General features: G+C 59.1%; 2 protein-coding genes across 5 annotated transcripts; both read right to left on the reverse strand.

Moving 5' to 3' along the window:
* Positions 1 to 3,958: 3,958 nt before the first annotated feature.
* MAP4K2 (mitogen-activated protein kinase kinase kinase kinase 2) lies at positions 3,959 to 19,978 on the reverse strand. 2 transcript variants are annotated; one of them, XM_011287057.4, is made up of 32 exons: positions 19,816 to 19,977; positions 19,634 to 19,691; positions 19,339 to 19,429; positions 19,188 to 19,252; positions 18,826 to 18,881; positions 18,435 to 18,482; positions 18,306 to 18,348; positions 17,834 to 17,906; positions 17,600 to 17,731; positions 17,457 to 17,519; positions 17,018 to 17,099; positions 16,820 to 16,927; positions 16,338 to 16,416; positions 16,152 to 16,210; positions 15,606 to 15,649; positions 15,483 to 15,521; positions 15,353 to 15,386; positions 15,150 to 15,255; positions 14,981 to 15,069; positions 14,858 to 14,899; positions 14,676 to 14,760; positions 14,503 to 14,582; positions 14,337 to 14,397; positions 14,134 to 14,251; positions 10,198 to 10,256; positions 10,014 to 10,117; positions 9,735 to 9,912; positions 9,066 to 9,134; positions 8,843 to 8,929; positions 8,533 to 8,603; positions 8,378 to 8,433; positions 3,959 to 8,273 (listed from the first exon to the last, which is right to left on the reverse strand). In XM_011287057.4, the coding sequence occupies exons 1-32, from the start codon at positions 19,909 to 19,911 to the stop codon at positions 8,186 to 8,188; spliced, it is 2,463 nt and encodes an 820-aa protein (XP_011285359.2). In that variant the 5' UTR covers positions 19,912 to 19,977; the 3' UTR covers positions 3,959 to 8,185. The 2 variants fall into 2 exon arrangements, with proteins under 2 accessions (XP_011285359.2, XP_044895450.1); XM_045039515.1 differs by lacking the exons at positions 3,959 to 8,273; positions 8,378 to 8,433; positions 8,533 to 8,603; positions 8,843 to 8,929; positions 9,066 to 9,134 and adding an exon at positions 9,141 to 9,640 and having other exon boundaries at positions 19,816 to 19,978.
* A 553-nt stretch (positions 19,979 to 20,531) lies between these two features.
* MEN1 (menin 1) lies at positions 20,532 to 26,845 on the reverse strand. 3 transcript variants are annotated; one of them, XM_006937483.4, is made up of 10 exons: positions 26,708 to 26,845; positions 25,870 to 26,330; positions 24,690 to 24,898; positions 24,364 to 24,492; positions 24,050 to 24,090; positions 23,889 to 23,976; positions 23,048 to 23,184; positions 22,523 to 22,658; positions 21,883 to 22,047; positions 20,532 to 21,677 (listed from the first exon to the last, which is right to left on the reverse strand). In XM_006937483.4, exons 2-10 carry the CDS (start codon positions 26,312 to 26,314, stop codon positions 21,195 to 21,197), a joined length of 1,833 nt encoding a protein of 610 aa, XP_006937545.1. In that variant the 5' UTR covers positions 26,315 to 26,330; positions 26,708 to 26,845; the 3' UTR covers positions 20,532 to 21,194. The 3 variants fall into 3 exon arrangements, with proteins under 3 accessions (XP_006937545.1, XP_006937544.1, XP_019668206.1); XM_006937482.5 differs by having other exon boundaries at positions 26,720 to 26,833; XM_019812647.3 differs by having other exon boundaries at positions 26,617 to 26,744.
* Positions 26,846 to 26,989: the final 144 nt, after the last annotated feature.

Genomic DNA, 26,989 nt, shown 5'->3' on the forward strand with positions numbered 1-26,989 from the left:
CCTATTTCTCTATGTTCTATATTCTTTAGTTTTTTATACTGAGCAAGTACTCAGCATAAAATATAGTATATTATATTTATATACTATATACTATATACTATACTAGTGTATATGTATACTATATACTATATATAGTATATTATATAATATATAATATAGTATAGTATAATAAAAGCGAAGCTAATATTATGGACAAGAAAGGAAAAAATGTAAAATATTTAAGTCATCGGGCACCTGGGTGGCCCAGTCGGTTAAGCGTCCGACTTTGGCTCAGAGGTCATGATCTTTCAGTTCACGAGTTCAAGCCCCGTGTCGGGCTCTGTGCTGACCGCTCAAAGTCTGGAGCCTGCTTCGGATTCTGTGTCTCCCTGTCTCTCTCTATGACCCTACCTACTCACACTCTGTCTGTCTCTCTCTAATATAAACATTCAAAAAACTTTTATGTGTTTAAGTCATCTGTTTGAAAATCAAGGGAAAGTTAATTTATTCAGTTAATACAACAAGGTTCTCTGGAGGAGAAAAGAGTCACTCAGTGTGTGAGCAGTTACTGAGTGCAAAACAGCTTGGTGGATAGCAGAAGTAAGTGAAACTCAGTCCCTGCCTTCCAGAAAATCACAGTCTAGTAAAGGAAGAGACAAATGCACACCTGAAAATGTACTGTTAATACTAATCGTGATGTTGCCATACTGATAACAGTAAAGGCTACAGCTTTGTGATGGGCCCGTCACCTGCACTGCTCTGCTGCTGTTCCAGTTGAATTTCTTCTTTCATCCAGAACTTTCATGAGAGCATCTTTTCTTAATTCCAAGTTACAATGTTATTAATTTATTAATAACGTTAATTTATTAATTTTTATTTTTGCAGAGTGTGGCCTTTAAGATCCCTACTCTTGGGGCGCCTGGGTGGCTCAGTTGGTTAAGCATCCTAATTCGGCTCAGGTCATGATCTCACAGTTTGTGAGTTCGAGCCCCATGTCGGGCTCTGTGCTGACAGCTCAGAGCCTGGAGCCTGCTACAGATTCCGTGTCTCTCTCTCTCTCTCTCTCTCTCTCTCTCTCTCTCTCTCTGCCTCTCTCCCACTCACCCTCTGTCTGTCTCTCTCCCTCTCAAAAAATAAATAAATGTTAAAAAAAATTTTTTTTAATAAAAAATAAATAAATTGGCACTTTCTGGCTGAGGACCCGCAGGCTGATTCTTCCCAGTTTGGAGGCAGGTTGGAGTCTTAACAGACTCAGGCCAGCCATCCACCGGCGGACAACTAGGGAAGTAATTTAATCTCTCCACGCCTTAGTTTCTCCATCCGCACGAGGCAGACATTGACGCTACCCCTACAGGATGCTGTGCCGATCCAGTAAGATCAGAGAGCACTGTTGGTTTGAATAGGAACCTCCAAGAACTCTACACGGACTCCAGACACAGATGTCTCCTGATTTTATATGAGGGTGCAGTACCACCAAAAATATATTATCTTGCCTTTGTCCCAAGATCCTGGCACAAAGCTCCAAAAACCTTTGGGATTTCTTGAGTGATACGAGTGTCTTTGTTCATGACAAGCCCCTTTGGACCATACCCGAGTTTAAGCTCACAGGGGACTCATTGCCAGCTCTGAGAGCCCTGAGATAGCTTCAGGATGCTGGCTGGTCAGGAAAACCACCCCGCTTTCAGCCCCACCTCTGGCGGAGAGAGAGGGACTGGAGACTGCATTCAATCACATGGCCGATGATTTCATCAATCGTGCCTGTGTAACGAAACCTCAGTTGAAAACCCTGAACAATGAGGTTTGGAGAGCTTCTGAGTCCGTGAGCATACTGATGTGACAGAAGGGTGGTGTATACCCTGACTCCACAGGGACAGAAACTCCTGGGCTCAGGACCATTCTAGACCTTGCCACGTTTCTTCATGTAGCTGTTCACTTGTATCCTCTGTAATAAAACAGTAATCATAAATGTAGTGCTTGCCTGAGTTCTGTGAGTCATTCTGGCAAATTGTTGAACCTGAAAGGGGTTTGTGGGAACCCTGAACTTGCAGCCAGGTTGGACAGAGGTGTGGATAGCCTGGAGAAGCAGGACTTGTGGCTGAATTCCTCACCTGTGGGGTCTTCACCAACTCGGAGTTGTTCGTGTCAGAATCGGATGGGCTTGTAAGACATTGGTGGGTGGCAGAGAATTGGTGTTGGAGTGTACAACATAAGAAGTTTCAGGGACGCCTGGGTGGCTCAGTCGGTTAAGCGGCTCAGGTCACGATCTCACAATTGGTGAGTTCGAGCCCCACGTCAGGCTCTGTGCTGACAGCGCGGAGCCTGGAGCCGGCTTTGGATTTGTGTCTCCTTCTCTCTCTCTGCCCCTCCCCACCTTGTGGGCTCTGTCTCTCTCTGTCTCCCTCCCTCCCTCTTTCTTTTTCAAACACACAAAAAAAGCTTCAGTCCTTCCCACTCATCTTTGGTGTTTTCGGTCTTTTGAATCTACATCTGATAGTTCAGAAACGCCAACCCCTGGCAAGATTGATTGGTAGTACCATGTAGGTAGCTGACATTTAGGAGGAGCAAGTCCATGGTTGTTTGCCTCTGTGTCCACTGTTTGGAGAGCCCACCTGTGATTCCATTACCTGCATTAGGAACAACACTATCTACCATGGAGTGAGCACCCGAACTTTTCATGTTTTGTTTTTCCTGCAAAATCATGTTTATTTACCACTTCCTATTTTTTGTGTTTTTTTTTTAACGTTTATTTATTTTTGAGACAGAGAGAGACAGAGCATGAACGGGGGAGGGGCAGAGAGAGAGGGAGACACAGAATCGGAAGCAGGCTCCAGGCTCTGAGCCGTCAGCCCAGAGCCCGACGCCAGGCTCGAACTCACGGACCGTGAGATCGTGACCTGAGCCGAAGTCAGACGCTTAACCGACTGAGCCACCCAGGCGCCACCTATTTTTTGTGTTTTTATTTAAAACAATTTTTAATGTTTATTTTTGAAAGAGAGTATGAGCGGGAAGGGGCAGAAAGAGAGGGAGACACAGAATCTGAAGCAGGCTCCAGGCTTTGAGCTGTCAGCACAGAGCCCGATGCAGGGCTCGAACCCACAAACCATGAGAGCATGCCCTGAGCCCAAGTCGGACACTTAGCCAACTGAGCCACCCAGAAGCCCCTGCTTACCACTTCCTGTTAAAGCTAATTTGAACCAGTGGGAGACAGGTAGTGGAATTTGTGACTTTAGGTACAGATTAGAAATAACTGGGCGCCTGCCTGAGTGGCTCAGTCGGTTAAGCGGTCGACTTCGGCTCAGGTCATGAACTCGCAGTTCATCAGTTCAAGTCCCGCATCGGGCCCTGTGCTGACAGCTCAGAGCCCAGAGCCTGCTTTGGATTCTGTGTCTCCTTCTCTCTCTGCCCCTCCCCTGCTCATGCTCTGTCTCTCTCAAAACTAAATAAAACGTTAAATAAATAGCATAACAGGTACATGCAAATCACGTATCCAATAAAGGACTTGTATCCAGACTCTAAAACTCAACAAGAGAACAACCCTACTTTTTAAAAGCCAAAGATTTGAACAGACTCTTTTCTTTCTTTCTTTAAAAATTTAAAGTAATCTCTGCACCCAGCGTGGGGCGCACACTGACAACCCCGAGATCGGGAGCCGTGTGCTCTACCGACCGAGCCAGCCAGGCACCAGAAGACAGACTCTTTTCCCAAGAAGTCGTACAGTCGTGAAAAAAAGTAAATTAAAACCACTGTGAGCTTCCACGACACATCTGTTTGGCTAAAATTAAACAAGGCCGACCATACCAAGTGCCGTCACGGAAGCGAAGGGGTTAGAATTCCCCTACCTGGCTGGCTGGAATGTCAAATGGTAATAACCACTTTGGAAAACGCTCAGGCAGTTCCTTACAAAGTTCAACAACACTTCCCACACCGAAGTATTTACCCAAGAGAAATGAAAGGAGATGCCCACACGCAGACACATACGTGAATGTTCAGAGCAGTTTTATTTGTAACAGTCCAGAGCCGGAAAGAGCCCACATGTCCAACAGGTGACGAGCCAAGCACACTGTGGTACACCTATCAAACGGAATATTACTCGGCAATAAAAAAGAACGACTATTAGTACATGCAACAACATGGGTGAATCACAGAACCATTTGCTCAGTGAAAGGTAAAGAGGCGTGCACACTGGACGATTCTATATCAATTTTGAAAACTGCACATTCATCTATAGTGACGGAGAGCGGCTCCGTGGGTACTATGAGCAGGACGGCACGATCGCAAAGGGGTAGAGGGAACTTGGCCAGATGATGGACGTTATCTTGACTGTGGTGACGGTTTCCCACGTCATCATCAAATAGTACATTTTCAATATATGCAGTGTATCAGATACCAGTTTATCCCTCAGTAAAGCTGTTTGTGTTTTTTTTTTTTTAAGTTTAAGTAATCCCTATACCCAACATGGAGCTCGAACTCATGACCCTGAGATCAAGAGTTGCGTGCTCTTTTGACTGAGCCAGCCAGGCGCCTCTCAATAAAGATGTTTTAACAAACAATAGAGAAAACTAGAGAGAGGGGGGAGGATCTGCCCATAATTCTCCTCACAACACTGATTTCATCCTGTAGGGAAGGATTATCTTGGCTTTTTTTCTTTCTGAAGTCGTTACCGGGCTTTATTTTTTGAGTGGTTATTTTTATGTTTACACTTAACCCGTTACTACGCAGCGTTTGAAACTTACAAAAAGAACTGACATACACTGAATGCCCTGGGAGCCCATCGCCCAACCTGAGAACCAAGATTTTACCAAAACCCTTGCAAATTCCTGGGGTCCTTCCTCGTCCCACTGTCACTCTCCTCTCGGAGACCATCATCTTGAATTTGGTACTTCTTCCTCCCCGGATCTGACAGTTTTATCGATAACCTGTGCGTGTGTCAGCAGACCATAAGTGGTTTCGTTTTGCTGGGTCTTGAGCTTTGGAAAATGCTATCATGCTGTGTGTTGTTTCGTGGGATTTGTTGTTTTAATTCGGTATTCTATCTCTGGGATGCATCTGTGTGGTGGTGTTATTACAGTATTTTCAATCCCCCCCCAGCAGCCCTGCAGGCAGACTTGGGATCTGCTCTATCTGCGGAAGACACAGCTCGGCGAGCTGGTCTGGTCAAGAGGGCTGACCGCAGCACCTCCCTCTTCACCCCCGTCACACCCATCCCTTCACTCAGAAAGCGTGTCTGAGGGCCGCCTCTGCACCAGGCAGTGACCAGGCGCTGGACGCGCCGCACAAAGGTGGCCCGTCCCTCGCCATTCCGGAGCGCAACGTTGCGGTTGTCGCCTTGACCTCTGACCCTCACTTGGCTACGAGCCAGTTACCTGAACGTCCTGGGGCACCCGTGCCTCTTCCACTTACCCACAGAATGGCTTCAAGAGGCCGAGCTGACCTATCTCAGAGACTTCCGCCCAGAAGGGCAAGCAATTTTGACAGTCGCTGTCGCAAGAACAAACACGGCCGCTCTGAGCCAGCAATGTCACTTCCAGGAATTTATGCTATAGGACACCTGAATGTGTAGAGTGGCACTGGCCTAACACTTATTGCACAAGAATATTTATTGCAGTGTCGCCTGTAATATCAAAGTAGTAGAAACAAATTTACATCCAAAGGGATCTAACCACTTTAAGGAACAGGAATTGTGGGGAGCCCCTACAATGGAACACCATTAGCTATAAAACAAGCAAACAAACAAAGAGGGAGTCAGTGATAATGGAAAACCCTCCAGGTCGGATTTTAAAAGGGTAAGAGCAGAAAGGTATGTGCAATATATTAGCACATGTATAAAAAAAGGGAGAAGATATCATACTGAACTGCATAAATCCTCCCTGAAGGGTTCATAAGTAACGGAGACCTTCGTAGGTGACTTTTCATCGTATCTATTTTGCATTTTCAAAAAACAGTGTGCCACGGACAAGGCCTACCTATTTAAAAATACATAAATAAAATAACACTCTTAGGCTTTCAGCGCAAACTCCCAGCTTCCTGGGCTTTCTTTGGCTTGTGGCCAGCCTGTGCTGCCGGTGAATATTTTATCAGAAGCCCTTGCTTTTCCCTGATCTCCCACTTGGGCACATTAACACCCTTGACTCCTCCCACCAAAACCCCCTTTGCGGGCGTGGGTGGCCGCGGAGGGCCGGGGCGGCCCGCCACAAGGTGGCGCTCTCTGCCGACCGCGGCTTGGTGGGTGACCCCAGGCACCCGGGGTCAGGGTCAGGGGCCTCCGCGGAGTGGGAGCTCACCTCCCCACCCCCGGCGCTCCTCAGCTTAATCCTACACCTAAACCAAGAAATCGGGAGATTGGGAAGTTAGGAATTCTATCCCTGTCACTCCACCATTTGGCCCATCACATGTCAGCCAAGCAGGTGTAGACTTTCAGAACTCAGGAGGTGCCTGCCCCCCTCCTTTGGGTCTCAGGGAGGGCACAGGCGTGAGCGCCGATGCACAGAAGCTTCGTGTCCTTCCCTGTCTGACAAATCCATTTCAGCCAAGAAACCCCAGGAGTCAGAGCAGTCTGGGCTCTGTGGGAGAGCGGACAAGGGGACACTCTGACGACCTGGGATCACCCTGGGCTCCTGGCAGGGGCACTAGGGACTGGGCTGCTGCAAGCTCTTCACATAAGCTGCCATCTACCCCCCACCCCGCCCCCCGCCGCCCATTTGCATCTGTTTATCAAATACCAGCAACCCAACCTGGTAGAGAAGTTCTTAATTCAAACAGTTGCCTTGTCTATCAGAAGAAAAACAATTGGGCCTTTGCTCAAGCTCTGGCCCCAGACCCAAGGCCTTCCCGCCCTATGCACCCATGGTCTTGTGTGTGCACCTGTCCTCTCCTTCCAGGCCAGCTGCCATCCTCCTGCTTTGACCTCACCTGGCCAAAGGCTCCGGTCAAAAGCAGCCTGGTCAGTGCCTGAGACAAAGGGAGGGCTCCCTGGCCTCAGGGTATGGAGCCCCCCAAGAGGGAAAAGTGCGAGAATGACACAGCAAAGCACAAGGTCAGCCACGGGCAGACAGACACACCCTCGAGATGCAGGCTCCAGCAAGGATAGCTCCCTTCCCTGGGGGCTGGTCCACATCTTGGGAGTGACCCCTCCGTGAGCCCGGGGTCTAGCACTGAGAAGGCTGCCTGGGAATACTTGTTAAATGGGCACAGGCTGATCTTCCCAGAGCCTAGTCTGACACTGGAGTCCACATGTAGCAGTCCTGGTCTGATGGAACACACCTAAGCAGCAGGTGGGAGGCAGGGAGGCAGCCCCGGGCCTGGGCAGGGGATCCAGATCAGGACAGGCTGTGTCCAGAAACCAAAGCCTCGCTGGCACAGGGTGGAGCTGCCAGTGGCTGGCCCTCCCCGGGTGCTGGCTGCCTGATGAGATCCCATAGGGGGCAGGAGTGCCCGGGATGACAGTCCCTTTGTTCAGCCTGCCTCCCCCAACTGCATCATTCCTTGGCCGTAAAAGAGGCCTCATATTACAAAGCTGAGGGCTCATCCTGAGGAGGGAGCCCTGGAAGACAGTGTCCCTAAGAGGCCTTTCGGGGCCACTGGCCTCTCCACCACCTCTGCCTGGCTCCCCCCCCTAAGGGAACCACCAGAGAGCACTGGTGGCCCACCCTTCCACGGGGCACCCATAGCACCTGGTGCCACAGAAAGATGTGCTGGAGGGAAGGAGGGAGGGAGGGCGGGAGGAGGGAGAGGAAGCCTCCCCCGTCCTCCTCCTCAGCTCTCCCCCCCAACCCCCGACAAAGAGGGATCAGTGGAGTAAAATCAAACCAACTTTAATACCAATATAGTCTCTCTTTTAAATACCATGTTCCCCAGGACAGGGGGCAGGGGCAGGCTCTTGGCAAGAAGAATGGAAAAGAAACGTGGAACAAAATGGAATGGATCGCCCGGGCCTGCTCCCACCCTGCCCGGGGCCCTGGTCACAGGGCCCCGGGTTGCCCACGGGGGGAGGGGAGGGGACAGCAGCTTCCTCTGGTCCAGTTATCGCAGGGGCCGGGGGTGGGCTCCCCTCCCCTCCACAGCCCCGAAACTCTTCTCAGAATTATTTCTGCCCTTCAGACCAGCAGAGCCTGGGCCTCTCGGATCCGGGAGGCGCCACTGCCTAAAGGGGAATGCGCTAAGGCCTGGGGGCAGGACGGCGGAATGCCACCGGCCAGACCTGACCCTCTCAGTAACTGCTCTGATGGCCCGTGAGGATGTAGAGGTTGCTGTGAGCCCCTGGGTTGTCCGTGGGAATGCTCTCAAGGATGATATCTCTGGAGGGGAGACAGAACCGGAGGTGAGCAAGGCAGGGGCCTGAGGCCTGTGCGCATGTCCATACGGCCTCAGGGGCCTCTAAAGGGGAGGCGCCCCGTCCTACCTGTGGGCCCCGAGCACTCGAAAGATCCTTGTCTCGTCTGTGATCTCCTGAGTCACCTGGGAAGGAAAGGGACTCTGAGGCCACCCCAGCAGGTCTTCTCCTAAGAGGTGGGGACAGATAGGTCAGGGGAGGCCAGGTTCCCGGGTTCCGCTCACCTCGTTGGTGTCCAGGCTTCGGCCTTGCATACCGTGGCTCCAGAAGGCCAGCACGCTGTCCTGCAGACACACTAGGAGGCATACAGCTGCCATGAGCCCTGCACCTGCCCTGAGGACACTGGGGCTCCCCCAGCCACGCCCTGGGCCCACACTTGGGCCACAGAGGTCCTCACAGACCGCGGTGGCCCTTGAGAGGGGCTGCGGCACCTGCCTCCTCGTCCCACCCCCAGCCCCAGGCCCCTGGGCCACACCACCTGCTCCAGGTGGGGGATATCCCCCCCCACACACCCTGTCGTCATCTGTCACTCACCCACAGTCTCAATGGGGAAGTCAAAGGTCAGCACAGGCGCCAGCGTGGCCGTGGGCTCACCCAGCAGGTTCACAATCCTCACGCAGCCTGCGCAGGGAGAGGGCTGGTGGTGGGTGGGGACCAGGTGGTTCCCTTCTGGGGGGGCAGACCCCCACTCACAAGGCTTCCCTCGCCTCCCCTAACCCCCTCCACTGCCCCCAACCCTGACCTCAGGGGCACTCACGGTCAAAGCAGACTAGGACTGTGTCCCTGTCCACCTGGATCACCTGCTGGGCTGTGCCCGGGAGCCCCTCTGCAGGCAGACAAGGGAGACACGGCCTGGCTGAGCCACCAGCCCCGCTCTGGCCCCAAGAGGAAGACGTGGCGGACAGCTAGAGCCAGCTGTCCCCGCAACCACATTTCAACCCCCCAGCAGCCCCACTGGGTTCCCGCACAGCACGGCTGGGGAACTGAGGCTCAGAGTAGCAAAGTGGCCCGCCTGCAGGCGCACAGAGGCAGGGGTGAGTCGCAGGGAGCCGGGGCGGGGAGGAGGGCAGGGTGTCCGGAGTCAGGAGAAGCACGCCGTGTGACTCCCATCACTGTGGGACCACAGATCTCTGAGCCTCAGTTCCCTCATGTGTAACACGGGCATGACATGACGATGCCTACCTCGCGGGCCGTCGTGAGGCCTAAGAATGACACAGCTCGTGTCTGAGGCCCCTGCAGTGGTGGGTTCTCTTAGCTGCTGAGCCCTTTGGTCTAATGAAATCTTTTACGGAAGCCCAGCTGAAGGGAGGCTGGTCCCTGTGGAGCCATACGCTGCAGGGAACACGCAATCTCTCTCTCTCGCCAACTGTCTAGCTCTCTGTCCCACACACACACACACACACACACAAAGGGCCCTCCGGCTCACCAGGTGGTATGAGGACGTCAGGCGTCAGACCGGCCTCCAGGGGCAGGACATGGAACAGAACGCGGCAGCCGGGCCCCTCGGGGCCCTCAGCCCCCACACACACCTGCGGCAGCTCCTTCCCGTCCAGCACCAGGGGCTCCAGCATCCCCGCCGGGCTGGGCAAGGGGCTGGAGAAGTTCTGGGGGCGGCAGGGGTGCTCAGGTCTCCACGTCTCGCCCCAGGCCCCCCACCCCCACCCCGGGGGGGGGGGGCCCGCGGCCTCACCCGCCCGCCCCACACCTTCAGCAGCAGGAACTTCTGCAGCGGCTCGTACCACTGCAGCAGGAGCAGGCTGGCGGGCAGGGCGGCCAGCAGGAAGGTGCTGCCCGTGTAGGGGTTCCGCACTGTGAGAGAGGCGGGCAGTGGGTCCCGGGCTGTGCCCGGGACCCCAGCCCTCCCTGGCCCCACCCGGCCCAGCTCTTACCCACACGACACTGCAGGCAGCCTTTGGTGTCTGGGATCTTGGTGGACAGGGCAAAGCGCCTGCAGGGGTGACAAGCAGGACACGTGTCATGGGTGCCGTCCATGGCCGCGGCCCCACGGAGCCCTAAGAAACGGGGACTATCGCTTTCCTGGCCCTGGAGGTGAGAAACCGAAGCTCAGAGAGGCAGGGCAATGTGCCTGGGTAACACAGCGGTGGAGGGCACAGGAGCAGAAGCCGGTCCCGTGGCTCCAGCACCCCCCTCCACAGCCTGCAGTGTCTCTGTTCAGTCCACGGGTTTGGATCACAGAAGTACCTTTAACTGTGCAACTCTGGGCAAGTCACTTAACCTCCCCCCTGCCTCAACTTCCACATCCGTAGAATGGTGCGGGGGGAGGGGCGGGTAACAGTGGCACCGACCTCAGAGGGTCACAGTAAGGATTAAATGAGTTAATACAGGGGCACCTGGATGGCTCAGTCGGTTGAGCGTCCGACTCTTGATTTTGGCTCCTAGGGTTGTGGGATCGAGCCCCGCGTCAGGCTCCACGCTGAGCATAGAGCCTGCTTGGAATTCTCTCTCCCTCCCTCCCTCCCTCTCTCCCTCTCTCTCTCTCTCCCCCTCTGCTCCTCTCCCTCCATCACACTCTCTCTCTAATTTAAAAAACAAAAACAAAAAACAAGTGAATACAGGAGAAGGGTTTACCGCAGAGCCTGGCACTCAGAATACTCTCACAAAGGGCTTTCATTCTGAATTCTTACTTTCCCTCCTGTTTCCAGTCATCGAAAATCCTTTTCAGGCGAAAGCAAGGTATACATGAAGAAATGAATGGAAAAACGAGAGCGTGGAGGGGCGGGGAGCTGCTGGAGACTCCAGCCCTGCTAGGCTGCCAGAGCGCTCACGGCGGTCCCCGCTACACATGTCGTGTGTCACAGAAAGGCAGGGAGGCCCGAGGAGATTAAGACTTGCAAGAAAACCGCAAACAAACGGCAGGGCCTGCCCTCCCCGCCCAACCCTGCCCTGCCCTCCCCTCGGCTGCCTCAGCTGAAGCTACACCAACAGGGACCAGCAGGGGGGCGGGGGGCCTGCCTTGGAGGCAGGGGAGAGGTGGAGTCTTTGCTCTGCCTACCGGCTGTCCCCCAAGCCCTCAGGGGACCTTCTGAGCCTGTTTCTTCCTCTGGGGGACAGGGCTACATGTCCGCAGCCCTGCCACCTTCTCCCAGCGGCCCGTCTGGGCCCTCTGCCAGCAGGGGGACCCCGCCGAGGCGGCCCGTGCCCGTCTCTCCCCGTCCCTCTGTCCTCACTCTACTCTCTTCCCCAACCGGCCTTTGGATGGGACAGAGGCGGATATTTTTGTATTTGTTGTTTTCTGCAGACAACTCTGGCTCTCTGCTCTTTACGTTCGAAGTGGACACTGCGATTCTGTAGTTTCCCAGACACACACCCAAAGCTGCCAGGGACTCGCTGGGGTGCTGACAGGCCTGTTTCCTGCAGGTCCTGGGACAAAGCAGAGGTTTGCTGGGGGACTGAGCTCAGGAAGCCCTAGGGCCACAGGGCTCCAGATGCCATATGAGTGAGCTTGCTCCAGGAAGGGCCGGCGCCCCGGGCTTCCCAGCTGGGCGTAGCCACTGGCCTGTCCCTACCGGCTCCCGCCACCCACCCGGGCAGGGGGACGTCTAAGCCCACAGCCCAGACCCCTCCTCGGATTCAGTCTCACCTAGCCCACGGCCAACGAAGGCCCCGCCTACGCACCTTAAACGCCACGGCCACGTGACAACACGGAGTCCTGCTCCAGCCACGCCTGATGACGGCTCTATCCTTCCCGTCACCCAGGCCAACAACCCTGGACTCCTCCCTGACTCCTCTTTCTCTCCCATCCACCAACTGTCGGGAAATCCTGCTGATTCAACTTCCAAAATGAAATCCGAATCTAGCCGCTTTTCAGCTCCTAACCTTCTACCCGGGCCCACGCCGCCACCGCCACCGTCACCTCTCACCTGATGATCACGATAACCTCCGGGCAGGCTTCCCTGCTTTCCCCTCACCCCTTCAATCTATCCTCAACACCGCGGCTAGAGGGATCGCCTGAAAACCTCAGTCCGTGTGACTCTTCTGCAGTGGCGCTCAGGCTGCTCTGAGTCAAAACCAAAAGCCTCACCGTGGCTACCGGGCCCTCCCAGATCATCTTCCCCACGCTCCATCCATCTGGCTCCACCAGTCTCCTTGCCTTCCTCAAACAGGCCAGGCCTGTTCCTGCCCCAGGGCCTTTGCACTGCCCCCACCCCCACCCTGAGATGCTTTCCCCAGAGGTAACAACAAGGCTTGCTCTGAGCCTCTACTCACACGGCCTTCCTGACCACCCTGTTTAAAACCCCAATCCAGGCCCCACCCCTCCTGGCCCTCCTTATCCCTGCTCTTCTGCATGTACCACCTTCCCCTCTGTGCATCACCCCAGAGCACCTTTCTTAGGTCGGCCGTTTGCTGTCGGTCTCCCGTGACGAGAAAGTCTGGGGAAGAGGAGAGAACCCTAGTTCACAGAGTCCCCCAGGCACATACTAGGTACTCAGCAGATACTCGCTGAATGACTAAAAAGGGACTCTGTCTCAGACGTCCCCCTGGACACCTCATTAAACACACGACATCATCCGCTCCCCTGAGGTCTCCCGGTCCCTCCTTCTCCCTCCTGCTCACTCCAGTCAGGCCCCAGATCCCGTCAGCCCCACTTTCTGAAGAGGGTTCAAGTCTGTCCGCCCTGCAGCCTAAGCCCCACTGCCTCAGGCCACTGCGCAGCCCTCCTCTCCAAGTGCCCTCTCGCCGGCCGCCCCCTCCGATCCATTGTTGCCGCCGTCGGCACAGCCGGCAGATGGCTCTAGCCTTCGTCGGTCTGACGGGCCCCTCTCTCTTGACCCCTAGGACTAGGAGACAGCACGTGACCCCGGTCTGGCCCCTCCACCCCCCCACCCCAAGCTCCTCATCCCACGGCCACAGCCACAGGCTCATAAGTGGGCATGAACCTAAGCTAGACCAAAGAGAACTGGTCCCCGGACTTTGTGGGAATTACTTGGAAGCAGGGATTCTAGCACCGTAGGGCTGTTAGCTAATGCAGCGCTGGCCTGGAACCATGGGCATCCATCAGAGGAGAGGAAAGCCTACCTGAGAACGAAGGTGACAGAGGACAGCAGAGCCAAGAGACGCGGGCAGATTTCTGGCGAGGCCATGTAAGCCTGGATCCAGCTGGACCTGAAGCTAACCCTTCTCCTGAACTTTCAGTCACGTGAACCACTAACCGCCCTTCCGTGCTTAAGTCAGTGAGTTGCCTTGCCCGCTACGGAAAGAGTCCTGATCGACATACAGAGGGATCCTTCTAAAATGCTCGCGGTGCCGCGGCCAGTTGAACCAAACCCAGATCCTGGGCCTGGCCTCGAAGGCAGGGCTCTGCCAGCCACGCAGCTTCCTCTCGGGCTGCTCCCCCAGGTCACCCACGTGCATGGGCACGTTCTCTCCCCTCCCCGAAGGCGGTTCTCTAATTCATCTGCCCGGAAACCCACTGGGCACTTTCCGACTGCAGGCCCTCGTGTGGCTGGCCCCTCAGAGGCCCCTGCGCCCCTCCTGGCTCTCCCTCTGGGTCACTGAGGGGGGCCAGGGGCTGACTGTCAAAGATGCATTTGGTGTGTTGTCTCCAAGCCCTGCCTACGACCAGGCACACAGCAAGTGCGCCCCACCCTAACAACCACAGCTGCCACACCGTGGTCCCCTTGCTTTCCAACAGGCCTGAGGGCAAGGGGAGGGGGCGCCGACGCTGATGGACGAGGAAACTGGGCTCAGAGAGGCAAAGTCACACGCCTGAGGTCACCAGTCCCGTGCAGGGCCCTATTCGACCCTGGCTCTGCCCCTCTGCCTCCCCCCGCTGCCCACCCCACTGCACCCCCCGGGTCCCCGACCTGGGGATGATGCGCTGCGTGAGGCGGTTGGTGGGGATGGAGAGGGGAACCTGTTGCTGTAGTCGTCGCTGCTCAAACAGGCCCGGGAGGTCATGCGCCCAGATGTGCGTGGATTTCCCTGCCGGAAGGGACAGAGGGGCTCAGAGAGTGTTGGCGGGCAGGGTGCAGGCCCCGCCCCCTGCCCGCCCCGCCCCGCCCCGTACCTGAGAGTGACAGCAGCACGTTGTTCACGCAGTAAAGCCAGGTGCAGCGGTGTGAGATCAGCTAGGGGCCGCAGAGCGGACAGACGGGCAGACGGACAGACGGACGGGGAGTCAGCCCCCCAAGCCCCCCAAGGCCCTCTCCCCTCCAAAGCCAGCCAGGCCTCACCTTCTCCAGTGTATCCTCATGCAGTTCGTGCAGGTTGAGGGTGTAGATGCCTTCCTCGGCCCCCACCACCAGAAACTGGTCTGCGGGTTTGGGTACAGGGTCGGAGGTCAGTCACGCCCCCTGGCCCAAGCTGCGGGTTCCCAGGCTCCTGCTTCCTCCCTGCCCCGGCCTACCGCGGGTGACAGGGTGAATCCAGGTGACAGCAGCGTGGATCCGCAGGGGGCAGCCATTGAAGACCTTGGAGAAGCAGGCGCCCATCTGGGGAGAAGGCAGGAGCCTGGTGAAGAAGATGGGGGGAGAGGGGGCAGCAGGCAGGGGGGCTTCAGGGTGGCAGGGCCGCGGGACCGACACTTACATGCACCTTGGGGGTGGGGGGGAGCCCGTGGCAGGATGATCTCTGGAAGGGAGGGAAGAAGTCAGGGCCGAGGCGACAGCCCCAGCCTCCCAGCCTCCCAGCCCGTCTGGAGCACCCCCTCACCTCAGGATCGTCCCTGTGCTTCATGGTGGCCCAGGCAGTGGGGAGCAGTGGGGGGCTGTTAGGGCCTGGGAGAGGTGGGGGTGGGGTTCCTGCAGGCACAGAAGGGCTGTGAATTCCAGCTCTAGCCCCGCCCTGAGCCTATCTCCTGGTCCCCCAAGCTTGGACTCACCCAGGGGGCTGGACAGAGGGTCTTCAGCTGGAGGCTCAGCAGGGGGTGGCCCCAAGAAGGGGGCCCGCTTGATGGTTCCCATGGCATCGTCTGGGGAGTCCAGCTCCTGGCAGGAGAGTCAGGGGACCGAGCCTGGCTGCTAGGGGGTCACCGGTAACCCCCCCCCCCAACTGCACCCTGTCCGGCCCTCCCCCACTCCATACCTGGAGTTCTGAGGCTGGCCGGATGGTCAGGCTCCTGTCGGGGACGAACCAGAGGGACATAAGGTGGGAGATGTGACCAGGCCCCGGGTCCAGCTGCCCCCCACCCTTTCGGGCCCAGCCCCTCCCTCACCTTTCCTCCAGGGCCTCCTCGACTGACTGTAGCAGGCTCCTGGGCAGGAGGGGGATGAGGTCAGAGGCCAGCCTTTTCTGCTGCCCCTCCCCCTTCCCTGGAGCCTCCCTCTCCCTCACTCACCCACTCAGCTCCTCCTTTCCCAGCAGCGTCCACTCCTCCTCCCACTGCGGGGAAACCGAGTCAGAAAGACCGCAAGAGAGTCAGAGACAAGAGAAGCAATGTGGGCGGGTGATGGAGAGACTGTGGGAAGGACAGGACGCACAGACAGAAAACGACGCGGGAACGGGCAAGAGAATTGTGAGCGAGGGGGACAGCGAGAGGCAGAGGAACTGCGCGAGAGGAGGACGGACAGCCAGAGAAGGGGACGGAGAGGCGCAAGGGCAAGAGGTAGGGTCGGACGACCAGGCTCGGATGCAGACGTGGCAGAGAGCTGGAGGAGAGGTTCGGGGTCTGTGACAGGCCCGCGTGTTAGAAAGCATGGTCCCTGTGCCCGGGAAGAAGTCCCCCTCCCCCTGCACCGCCTTCGCTGTCCTGGGTGGGACAAGCCTGCTTGCACAGGACTTTCCACGGCCAGAGGACCAGGCTGCTGCTGCTTCAGGAATCTGAGACGCCCCCCCCCTGCACCCCTGCCATGCCCCCCCCCCCCCCCCCGCAACAGACCCTCACCGGCTCGTTCAGTGGGTCCGTTTCCTTCCTGCGCGGGGCACCAAATTTCACCTGGTGAACTGGGGGGCCCAGGGTACCCGAGTTAGGAAGGTGGGCTCCCGACTGACCCCGACACTCACACCAAATGCCCACACACAGCCCCCCACCCCACCAAATCCACAGACACAGTCCTCCCAGCAGACTCACACTGGATCTCTGAGGGGGTCCTCTCGGCCGGGCCGTGCTGACCCCGGGAGTGAATGGTGTCTGGAAACACGTCATAAGCCTAAGAGAGAACGCAAACAGCCGACACACACACCCAGCACTCGCCTCGCACCAAGTGCTCGCTGCACACGGATGGGTTTTGTTTTCACAACCCTCTGAGACGATCCCAAGATGAAACGGCACCCTCGTTTTCAAAGATGAGAAAACCGACACAGACAGGCAAGTGGCTGGCCAAAGATCACACAGGTCAGGTCAGCCTGAACCAAGGGCGGGGAATTTATCAGGTGGGAGGTATGGGGGGGGGGTGGGGGCAAGATGGGCCCAGGGAAGACTTCTAATGGGCCGGCTTGCCTGGAGGAAAGTTCTCGGTGCTGGCAACATTTAAGTTAAAGGGCCCTGACTCATACCGCCTCCACACTTCTTACCGCCAGGCCAGGACCCATTCCCCAGCTCTGCTCACTCACCTCGAGATCACAGTCCTCAGGGGAAGGGGTTCCGAGGTGGGGGTCATTGGCTTTGTCCAGCAGCTGTGTGAGCAGAGCCCGAGGGAGCTGCTGGGTTGTGAATGGGTGCTGGAAGATTGAGGGGGGCACAGGTTGGTTCCTGACCTCCAGGGCCCTGCTTTCAAGCATCCAGTCTCCTGCCCTGCCCCTGCCTCCCACCTGCAGAAGCTTCTCTGCCGTTGGCCTCTTCTTGGGGTTCTTGGTCAAGGCTAGCTTGAGGAAGTGGTGGAAATTCTGGGTCCTAGTGGGCACAAGAGCCCCCCCGCCCCCAGACCCAGGTTAGCCCTCACGTGCAGCATCCTGCCAGCTGCCCCCTGCCACCGCTCCAGAGGAGGGAGTCTGCTCTAGGAAGGAGCCGGCCTGAGGCCAAGGGCGGCTGGCCTAAGCAATGCTGCGTCGTGACACGGCAGCCCCCCCATCATTAACCGTCTGCCCTTCCTCCCGACCCAGAGGCAGGGCTCAAGCCCCTCCCGCAGATGGCCCGCAAAGGCTGAGAGGGCAGGGCTCCGCAGGCTGTGCCCTGGGAGTTGGCAGAAGGCTCTCCGCCCCCATGGAGACTGCTGGAAAGGAGGCCCCAGCAGGGGGTGTGGGCCCTCACCAGCGAGTCTTGTCTCGCAGCCTGGGCGGCTGGAAGCTACTCTTCGACATGAGCATCAGGGCCCTGTGGAGAGCACGAGGTCAGGGGACGAGGTCAGCAGGGCCCTCGAGGTCAGGGGAGGGGCAAGTAAGTGTTCAGCAGACCTCATGGGGTGCAGATGGAAAAGAGGGGGCTGCAGCTCGCCCAGCTCGATGGCGGTGATGCCCAGGGCCCAGACGTCACATAGCTCGTTGTAGCCTCCTTTGCGTTCCACGGCGGCCACCTCCGGGGCCATCCTAGAGGCAGGGTCACAGATGGGATGGCCAGGTGCCCCACCTGTGGCGCCCGCCCCCGCCCCCCCCCCCCCCCCCCCCCCCCAGCCCAAGGCACAGCCTCACCAGTAAGGAGTCCCAATGAAAGATCTCCTCTTAGCCACAGATGCCGTCAGCTCGCCTGCCACCCCAAAGTCGGCTGCGGGGAGAGAGAGCTACTCCCATCCGCCCACTGGCTACCACTCCCCACCCACCTCCAGGACTCGGGCTCGGAATGCACCTGAAGGGTTCAGAGAGCAGGTGGCTCAGGTTCAGCCACAACTGCCACAGGTCCGAGGCAAGGCCAGGTCCCCCTCCGGGAGGGGTCAACCACCTTCTATCCCTGACCAAGTGCGCGGCCCCAGGTTAGAATCCATAAAGACCCAACCACATCCAACTTCTGGCAGGGAAGGAGGGCTCGTCTACTGTCTCAACGGGGAAACCGAGGGTTAAGTGGTAAAGTGACTTGCTCAAGGACACCCAGCACCTGAACGCAGACTCTAAGCCTCCACGAGCTCCCACAGAACCCTCACCCTGATTGTTTCCCCGGGGTACTGACCCAGCTTGACATCTCCCTGGAGGGTGAGGAGAAGATTGGCTCCCTGTGGGAATGGAGGAGAGAGAATCCCGTCTGGTGCCCCCAAGAGCCTCCTCCTGCCTCCCACGATGCCCTGGGCCAGACCCCTACCTTGATGTCTCTGTGGATCTTCCCCTGAGAATGCAAGTGGTGTAGCCCCTGGGGACAAAAAGGAGCTCCTGAGAGCAGCCACCCAGCACTATCCCACCTCTCCTGAACCCCCTCTCAGGACTGGGGCCCCCCACCCAAGCAGCTTCCTCCTCCCCTCTCCCCAAACAGGAAGTGGCTGAGCCAAGAGGGAAATGTGCTGCTTCCGGCAACAGGGCTGGGGCCCCTTTCCCCCCAGGACCCACAGCCCCTCGGGCCAGCCCTGCCTGAAGTACTCCACCCACCCCCCCGCACTCCCCCCCCCCCCCCAACCAACACACACACAGGGCAGCCAGTCTCCCTGCCCATAACTCCTGGGGACTAGGAACGTGAACAGCCTTACGGGCCCAGCTACCTTCAGTGCCTCCCGGCAGACATAGGCAATCTGTCGTTCCTCCAGGGGCCCGGTGGCTGAAATGGAAGGGGTGAAGGCTGGCATGGAGGTCTGGAGGAGAAGCTGACCTTGCCAGGCCACCCTGTGTGGGGGAAGCAGCAGGCACTGCTGGGTGAAAGAGGTGTTGTCCTTATCCCCTCCCTGTACAGTCTGGGATTCAGAGCCCAGAAAAGGACACCATTTCTGTCAAGGTCACACAGCCAGTTAGGAGTGGAGAAGGGCCTAGCTCCAGGACCCCAGCTCTCCTCTCCTGCCCCATGTTGGGGAAGAGGGAGTTGGGGAAAGGCTTGTGGCCCTCTGGGGCCTGGAGTCCTGGCCCTCACCGTGGTATATCTCCTGCAGGGACCCCCCTCCGCAGAACTCCATGCAGATCCACAAGCGGTCATTCCTGCGAGGGCACAGAACCTGGGTGGGCACGTGGCAGGGCCACATGGGGGCTGCCTGAGGGTAGGCAAGGGGATAAAACAGCCTCACCTGAGGTAGCTGCCAATGTAGGCCACCACATTGGGGTGACGGCACTCACGCAGGATGGTGATTTCCTGCTGGAGGGAGCTGGTGTCGTCCCCTGGGGAGCACAGGGCATCATGGGGGGAGGGCGCATGGGGGTTGCTCTAACTCAGTGCCCTCATCTGCAAAATGGGCATATCCGGGCCAGACAGATCCCAAGTGGCAGCACCTCCTGGGGCCTGTCTCTCAGGGGGTCAACTCTCAGCGCCACCAGGCGCTATGCCCTCCCACCAGCGCAGAGGCCCTGCCTCCAGGCCCTCACCTGGGTCTACCTTGACTATCTTGACCGCGGCCAGTTCGGACGTGACCGTGTCTCGGGCCTGCAGGGGCGGAGGAGGTGAAGCGGGATGAGGAGGGGGCGGGGCTGGGGGCTGGATCCCGCGGTAGTGCGCAGAGCCTGTCCCCTCCTCGCCGCTCTCCCGCCCGTCCGGTTGCCCGGCGCACCTTGTAGACGTCGCCATAGGTCCCGGCCCCCACGCGCTGCAGCAGCTCGAAGCGGTCCCGCGGATCCTGCAGCGACACGTCCCGCAGCAGCGCCATTGCCCGGCGCCGGGCGGGCCGGCGGGCGGGCGGTCGTGAGCTGCGGAGCCGCGGAGCCGGCGCGGGGCGGCGCGGGGCGGGGTGGGGCGGGGCAGCACCGCCGGGCGGGCGCGGGTGGCTCCGAGGCCGGGGAGGCGGGGCCGGGGCCCGGGGCGGGGCCAGCGGGGGATGCCCCGCCGCCCCACCGGGAGGCGGCGCCCGCGGGACAGGCACTCCGAGGCGAGGGGAAGCCCCGAGGAGGCCGGGCGGAGCCGACCGGGGCCCAGGGATCAGGCCAGCGGCATCTCCCCCCTTCCCCCTCCCCCCCCCGCCCGGTTCCCCTGCTCCCTACAGGTGGGGAGCCCGAAGGCCAGAAGGCAGTGGGGAGAGGGGGCACTCTTCTCATCCCACCCGCGCCGCCCGCAAGTCCCCAGATGAAACACGGACGTGTACTTTTTCTTTTTTTTTACAAAATGTATTCATCTTCCTTGAAACTGAAAAATAAATCTATGTACAAAACAGGAAGAGATCAGGCTCCCCTCACCCACTCGCAAACCCCTGCAGATTTCCTCCAGAGTCCCTTGAGACGGGCTGGACCTCGGGGAGGTTCCCAGAGGGTCGGAAAGAGGTCTGCTCTGATCTGCGGCCAGTTTGGTCAGGAAGGGGGCGGGGCTCAGGATTCACAGGCCGGAGACTGCGTTTCGTGTCCCAGACTCGCAGGATAGAGGGGAAGAAGCTAGAATTTCCAAACTCTGAAAGTTGAAGTTCTTTTGGGTGTGTGTGTGTGGGGGGGGGGGGGGGTTGGGTTCCCAAGGGATGGAATCCTGAAGCGCGGAAATGTACTACTAGAGGCTGAGCCGAGTCCCAGGTTCCCTGGTTGGAGGCGGGTCCTGTGCTTCTTGGGTGTAGGGCTGGGAGCAACCGGGAGCAACCCTGGTCTGGCCTAAGGTTAGAGCCTCGGTTCTGAGGTGGGGCCTGTTTCCAGTGCTTGGACCTTTAAGGATTAATGATGGAGCTCAAAGTGAGGTTCCCATTGGCCGTCTGGGATTCTGGGGGATGGGATCTATATTCCAATGGCGGGCAGAGCCCTGGAGTAGTCTGTACTCCGAGAACTTGCAGCCTGGGTTCCGGGTGGGGGTGGGGCTCGGAGGACCTGCTTAGGCCACCTCGCCCCCCCCCCCCCCCCCCCCGCGGAGGCAGGGCTCACAGGGTGGGGGAGGGGGGGTGCCTGGGGTGGGGCCTCCCTCCGGGACTGAGCGCCCCCTTCCCCCCATCACAAGGGTTGACAGGGAGTCTGGGGTGGCTCAGAGGCCTTTGCGCTGGCGCTTGAGGAAGGAAAGCGTGTAGTCGCTAGGTGTAGACACCTTCTGCTTCTTCATCTGCACTTGCGACTGCGCCGTGAGCTGCAGCTTGATGGCGCTCGAGTTGATCTTGGTGGCCACCAGCAGCTCCTTCATGCCCTTCATCTTCTCGCTCTGGAAAGTGAGCACCGGCCCCTCCGGTGGTGGTGACGCTGCGGGCGCAGGGGCTGGAGCCGCGCTGCCTCCTTCTGGGCCGCGGGCAGTGCCTGGGACTGTCCCTGGGGGTTTCCGCGGGGGTCCTGACGTGGCACCCTGGCCGGAGCCCGGGCCCTTGTCCAGCGCCGGTTTCTTAGGCGGCGGCGGCTCCTCTGGCTTGGACTCACGCCGGGGGCCTCGCCGCCGTCCTTCCCGGGCTTCCTCGCCCCACAGCTCTTCCGCCTCGGCCGCCTCGGCCTCGCGGCTCACTATGCGCACCTTCTGCCGCACCTGGGCAGGGAGGAAACGCGGAGGGGAGGTTGCAGGCCAGTGGCCGGAACCCCAGGCCCAGCCTCGGCCATCGCGTCACCGGGCCTCAGTCTCATCTGCACCCAAAGGGGACAAGCAAACCCTCTTCAGGACCTCAAAGGTTCGGACTCGGTAGCTGCCGTCCCCCCCTGACCTCTCCCAGCATCCCTGCGCAGCTCCCCCTCACCTGCCCCTCAAATCGGCCTAGGGACTGCACGAGGAAGGTGGCCCAGCCCACGTGCAGCACGGGCGTGGGGCTGCCCTCTTCCCATTTGCAGATGCCATCATAGAATCGCAGCAGGTGGGCGAAGCACTCTGGATCCTGGAGGGCGGAACTCTGGCTCTGGGCACCCTGGGCACGGGGAAAGGAGGGCACAGTCAGACCCACTTCATCACCCCTTATCACAGGGCACGGTCGGGGCCCCCTGCTTGGGCAAAGAGCCCTGGCTTCAAACGAGGACAGCATAGGGGAAAAGAACTCTTAGACTCTCTTTCCTTTTATAAAACCAGTCCTTAGCCAGGGTGTGGGGGGAGAAACATCCCTTCCCTATATCCCACCCCCTCAACTGAATGAGGGGCACTGGCCATGACAGAGATGGGCTTCCACCCCATTTACCTGAGGCCACAGGGGTAGAAACCCCTAAAATGCCCCCAGTTCCCTCATACCCGGGCCCAGGACCTCAGCTACTGCAGAAGAGAATGTAGCTCCCCGTGCTGGGCCACCTTCCCCTCGCGGGCCCGTCCCATGCAGCAGTCCCCGGGTCCTGTGACGGGCAGCCCTGCTCAGGTGGCCAAGGGAACACAGGCCGGAGCTCTTAGCTCTTCACCTGGGTCTGCTCCCCTGGCCGCTCCTCGCCGGCCTCCAGCAGGCTAGCTGCCTCCTTCAGCAGGTTGGGGATGACATCATTAGCTACTTCAAAGAACTCCTTGTAGATCTCCTCGTCCTCGCGGCAGTAGTTGTAGCTGTGAGAGCAGGAGGGCACGGTGGGGTCTTGGTCATGGCAGGGACCCCCGGGGACCTGGTGAGTGGTTGGGGTCTTTACTCGGAAATGGTGGTATCTGTGTCAGCCCAGAGCAAGAGGAAGGAGGGGGGTCACGGGCTGGGGGGGGGGTGCAGATTCTATTGCTGGATGTCAGTGGTTGGAAATCGGGAGGACAGGGGAGGCAGGGAAAGGTGTGAGGTGCTCATCAGAGGTCCCAGCCTCCTGGGTGATGGTGGCCTTGGCTGCCTGGGGACCGGCTGGAAAGCGGATAGGGCTTGGGACCCAGGCCTCACTCCCGAATGAGGCGGGTTGGAAATGAGGTAGAAGGGGACGAAAGGCCGGGCTGAGGCCCTGTCGGGGGATCCTCACTCCTGGATGACAGTGGCCGTGTCAGCCCAGGCCTGCAGGGCTTCGCGCACGTTGCGGTTGCGACAGTGGTAGCCAGCCAGGTACATGTAGGGGTAGATGTGCTCATCCCGGTAGTAGGTCTTGGCCGAGGCAATGCCCTGGGGACAGAGCAGAAGGATCTCAGAGAGGCAGCCCCAGTTGCCCTGGGTGGCACAGATCCTTTTGGGTCACACCCGGAAGGAACAGTAGGAAGATCCCAGAGAGTTCCACCTCCGATCTCCCTTCCACCACCTTCTATCCTCTCTACCAGACGCTCCTCCCTAGAGTCTGCAGGACTGCCTGCTGAGGCCTGGGTCACACTGTGGTGGGCAGGGACGCTCACAGAACTGGGCCTAGGAAAAGGGAGGGGCCCGCCCGGGGGAGGGGCCCGCCCTCCAAGCCCCGGGCACATCCATTTTCCCAGGCTTCCCACACACTCCTACACAAACACCAAAGCCTTCTAAGCCCGGCCCAACGTCCGTCCTGTGCCCCGCCCCCACAGAATTAACACCCCCTCCGCAGTGCTCCCACCACATTTGACCTCTGTTCCGCTCTAGGACAATGAGAGGCAGCAGAAAAAGCAGGGCTTAAGGAAGAAACTCAGGCCCTATCACCCCCAGGCCGGGAACCCAGAACACCCCTCAGAGAGCCCCGACTGCACCGAATATGCACGTAATAAACACCAAATGGGGAACGGATGGGTGACAGCCCCCAGTACACACGAAGCTCCTCTCTCCTCACCCACCACCTCCCGGTCCCCAGGGAGAAGGGGACCCCAGCCACTGCTGGGCTTCCCTTCTATACCCTCCTGAGACGTCCCCACCTTGTGGTAGAGGGTGAGTGGGTCTGGTCGGCCAGGGGTGGGTTCCAGTTCCTCCAGATCTGCCAGGTTCCCCAGTGCCATGGGGTACCTGGGAAAGGGTCATGAGTCCAGGCTGCCTCCCAGCCCCCTGAGGCCCAGCCTGGCCACCTTCCCCTACTGACCTTTCCAGATGTCCCAGGTCATAGAGCAGCCAGAGCAGCTTCTAAGGGCCGAAGAGGAGAGGTGTGAGCTCGGGGGGCAGGGTGAGGAGGGCCTCAGTCTACCAGGCAGATGTGACTTCCAGCGGGGACCTCCCCCCGGGTGGGAGCCAGCCCCTTCTTGGAGTCGAAGCCCTTTCGTGTCTCCGTTCCACTCTCCCAAGAGCCCCGGGGAAGGCCAGGCCCGGAATTACTAACCCGTGTTACCAAAGGGGAAGCTGGAGCTGAGGAAGGGGAGGGAAGGTGCCCCTGCCCAAGGCCCCACGGGCAGCCCTCACCTGCTGCAGCTGCAGCAGCTCCAGGGAGTCGGTGTGCAGGTCAATGGAAGGGTTGATGGCACACACCATAAACGCCACCTCCATCTTGCGGTCACAGCGCATGTACGACCCTTTCAGGTACAGCCAGCTCTTGGGAGAGGACAAGACCAGATGTCTCGTGATGGCTCACCGGTGCCTACTCCCGGGACCGACAGCCAGGAATGGGGCGCTCCCCTTCGTGGCATACACAGGTGGTGACAGGGCGAGGGGAGTACGGCCCGAGACAGCAGAGCCTCTTGGGGGGCTTGGGCGAGGAGAGCGTGAAGGGGAGGGGGTGGGGACAGTACCCGCTCGGCCACACCCGCGTTGACCGTCTGGCCCCTGCGATCCTCGTTGCCCTTGCCGTGCCAAGTGACCTCAGCTGTCTGTTCTCCGTTGGGCCCAAACACTACCCAGGCGTGGTCCTCAGACAGGGCGAGGTGGACATCCCGGAGACCCAGAGCCTGGCAGGCCCCCACCACGGCAAAGGCCACACCAGAACTGTCCAGTTTAGTGCCTGTGGAAGGGGAAGTAATGAAAGAGGGTCCTCTGAGCTCTGCCCCGGTGGGGGGGGGGGGGGGGGAGGGGGAGGCGGGGGGAAGGGGCCACGCAGTGATGCACGCTCCCTCACCTCCAAGCCTCTGCACAAATCTTAGATGCTTCTGCCCATCAATTCTCAATCCCTTTCCTCCTATGTGTTCGAAGCCTTCCCCTCGCCCCCCACCCTTACATCCCCCAGTAAGAGAGCTTCTTGGCTTTCACATAGCTCCACCCAGCCTTTGAGCTGGTTCCTTCTCCTTCTCTGCACCTGTTATGATAATTCAGGGATTGCCTTGTTTTATCGTGCCTACTGGGTTAAAACAGGGACAGCAAAAACAAGACCCTCCGGCCAATGTTCTTTCTTCACACACCCACTGGTAGATATTCCTAATTTCTCTCTGTATTCTTCCTGCTTGGCTCAAAAGCAGCCACCGATGCCTTCTCAACATGGCACTCCAGGACCCGACTGCCAGTCAACTGGGCCTGGAGCAAAGACGGGAGTTCTTTGCGAGCCCTGAGGGTTAAGCTTCTTGAGGTGAAGGCCCTCCCTCATCTGTTCGCTTTCACTTAAGCGTCTCAGATGGAACCAGATGTAGGCTCCTCACCCTCCAAATCCGCTGCTGCCCTTTGCGCCTCACGCTGAGCTGAGGGACTCCTGCAGCTGCTCAATGGCAGGGGTGGGGGTGCTGAGGAGGCCGAGGGTGGATTAATGCCTTGAGAGCAAGCGACTGGGGTCCAGTCCCAGCCCTGCCATTCTGTGGCACGCCATTTCCCTTGTCTGGGCTTTAGTTTCCCTAGCTGCACACAGGGTAGTAATAACACCTGCCCCACCTCCCAAGGCTTACAGGTCTTAAAGGGCTCTGCAAACCATACAGGGCCGTGAAGAGGTGGGCTAAGGTTCCCAGGTGAGACAGGCTTCTGGCCCTTTGCCACCTGTCGGGCTCCAACCTGTGATGAAGCTGAAGAGGGACTGGATGTGGGCCCGATCCTTGAAGTAGGAGCGGCTGAGGCTGTTCCAGATGACATCGGAGACCTTCTTCACCAGTTCGCGGCTGGAGACACCCCCCTCTCGCGGGTAGAGAGACAGGTCGACGGCGCCACGGATCTGGGCGGTGAAGCGGGCATACAGCGCGGCGATGATGGACAGGTCGGCCACGGGGAAGTAGGTAAGGCCGCCAGGAGGGTCGGGCGCGGGGCTGGGCTGGAAGGTGAGCTCGGGCACATTGGTGGGGATGACGCGGTTGACAGCTAGGAAATGCTCCACGAAGCCCAGTACCAAGGATAGGAGCACCAGGTCCGGTTCCTCTCGGCCCAGCTCGGCAGCGAACAGGCGCACCACGTCGTCGATGGAGCGCAGCGGGAACAGCGTCTTCTGGGCGGCCTTCAGCCCCATGGCGGCGGGCCTCGGCCTGCGGGAGAGAAGAAGGAGGGAGGGTCGGGCGGGCACGACCGGGGAGCCCCCTCCCAGGCTCGGCCAAGGTTCCACACCCCCATCTCCTACACTCTCTTACTTCCCCGCCCCCCTGACCCTCCGCTCATTTGTTTCCCCTCTTCCGTCGGAGACCCCCTCAGCTGAGGCTGGAAGGGCCTCCTCGTCCCCCACACCCCCAGGAGCCGCGGCCCCGATGGGTGTGCGCCCCTAAAACCCCGCTGAGCACCCTCCACGGCCGCCCCGCCCCCTCCCTACGACCGTACCCCCGGGCACCCAGAGTCCGTCCGGAAGGCGCCCCTAGCCCAAGCCCCCCAAATGCCAAGAAGAGTCCTGGCCTGGGTCCCCCGCGCCCACCTCCGCGCTTACATCCCACACAAGGCACCACGGCGCCCGCCGCCTGGAGCCTGCTGGGAAATGGAGTTCCGCCCCTTGGGCCGCACGGCCTGCCGGGAAGTGGAGTCCCGGGCCCTCTCCCGGCCCTGCCGCGTCTTGAAATGGTGGCCGGGCCGGGCAGTCCGCAGTGGTTTATGGGAGTGGTAGTCCCGCCGCCCCGGGCTCCCCGGAGGTAGGTGAAGAGTGGAGCCTGCGCCACCCCCCCTGAGATCCTCAGGGATTGGTCACTCCATTTCACGCCCT

The sequence above is a fragment of the Felis catus genome, chromosome D1 (genome assembly GCF_018350175.1).
Source record: "Felis catus isolate Fca126 chromosome D1, F.catus_Fca126_mat1.0, whole genome shotgun sequence".
Classification (NCBI taxonomy): domain Eukaryota; kingdom Metazoa; phylum Chordata; class Mammalia; order Carnivora; family Felidae; genus Felis; species Felis catus.

Bases quoted from the DNA above. Each gene is read 5' to 3' on its own strand.
- MAP4K2 (XM_011287057.4), bottom strand. From the start codon at position 19,911: ATGGCGCTGCTGCGGGACGTGTCGCTGCAGGATCCGCGGGACCGCTTC. The intron at 19,692-19,815 runs GTGCGCCGGGCA...CCGCCCCTGCAG, and splicing joins CCTATGGCGACGTCTACAAG to GCCCGAGACACGGTCACGTC. The intron at 16,417-16,819 runs GTGAGTGAGCAG...GTTCTCTCTTAG, and splicing joins CTGAGGACTGTGATCTCGAG to GCTTATGACGTGTTTCCAGA.
- MEN1 (XM_006937482.5), bottom strand. The intron at 23,977-24,049 runs GTCAGTAGGGGA...ACCCTTTCCCAG, and splicing joins GACCTGGGACATCTGGAAAG to GTACCCCATGGCACTGGGGA. The intron at 21,678-21,882 runs GTGAGGGGGAGC...CTCCCTGCCCAG, and splicing joins TAGGCCGATTTGAGGGGCAG to GTGCGGCAGAAGGTGCGCAT.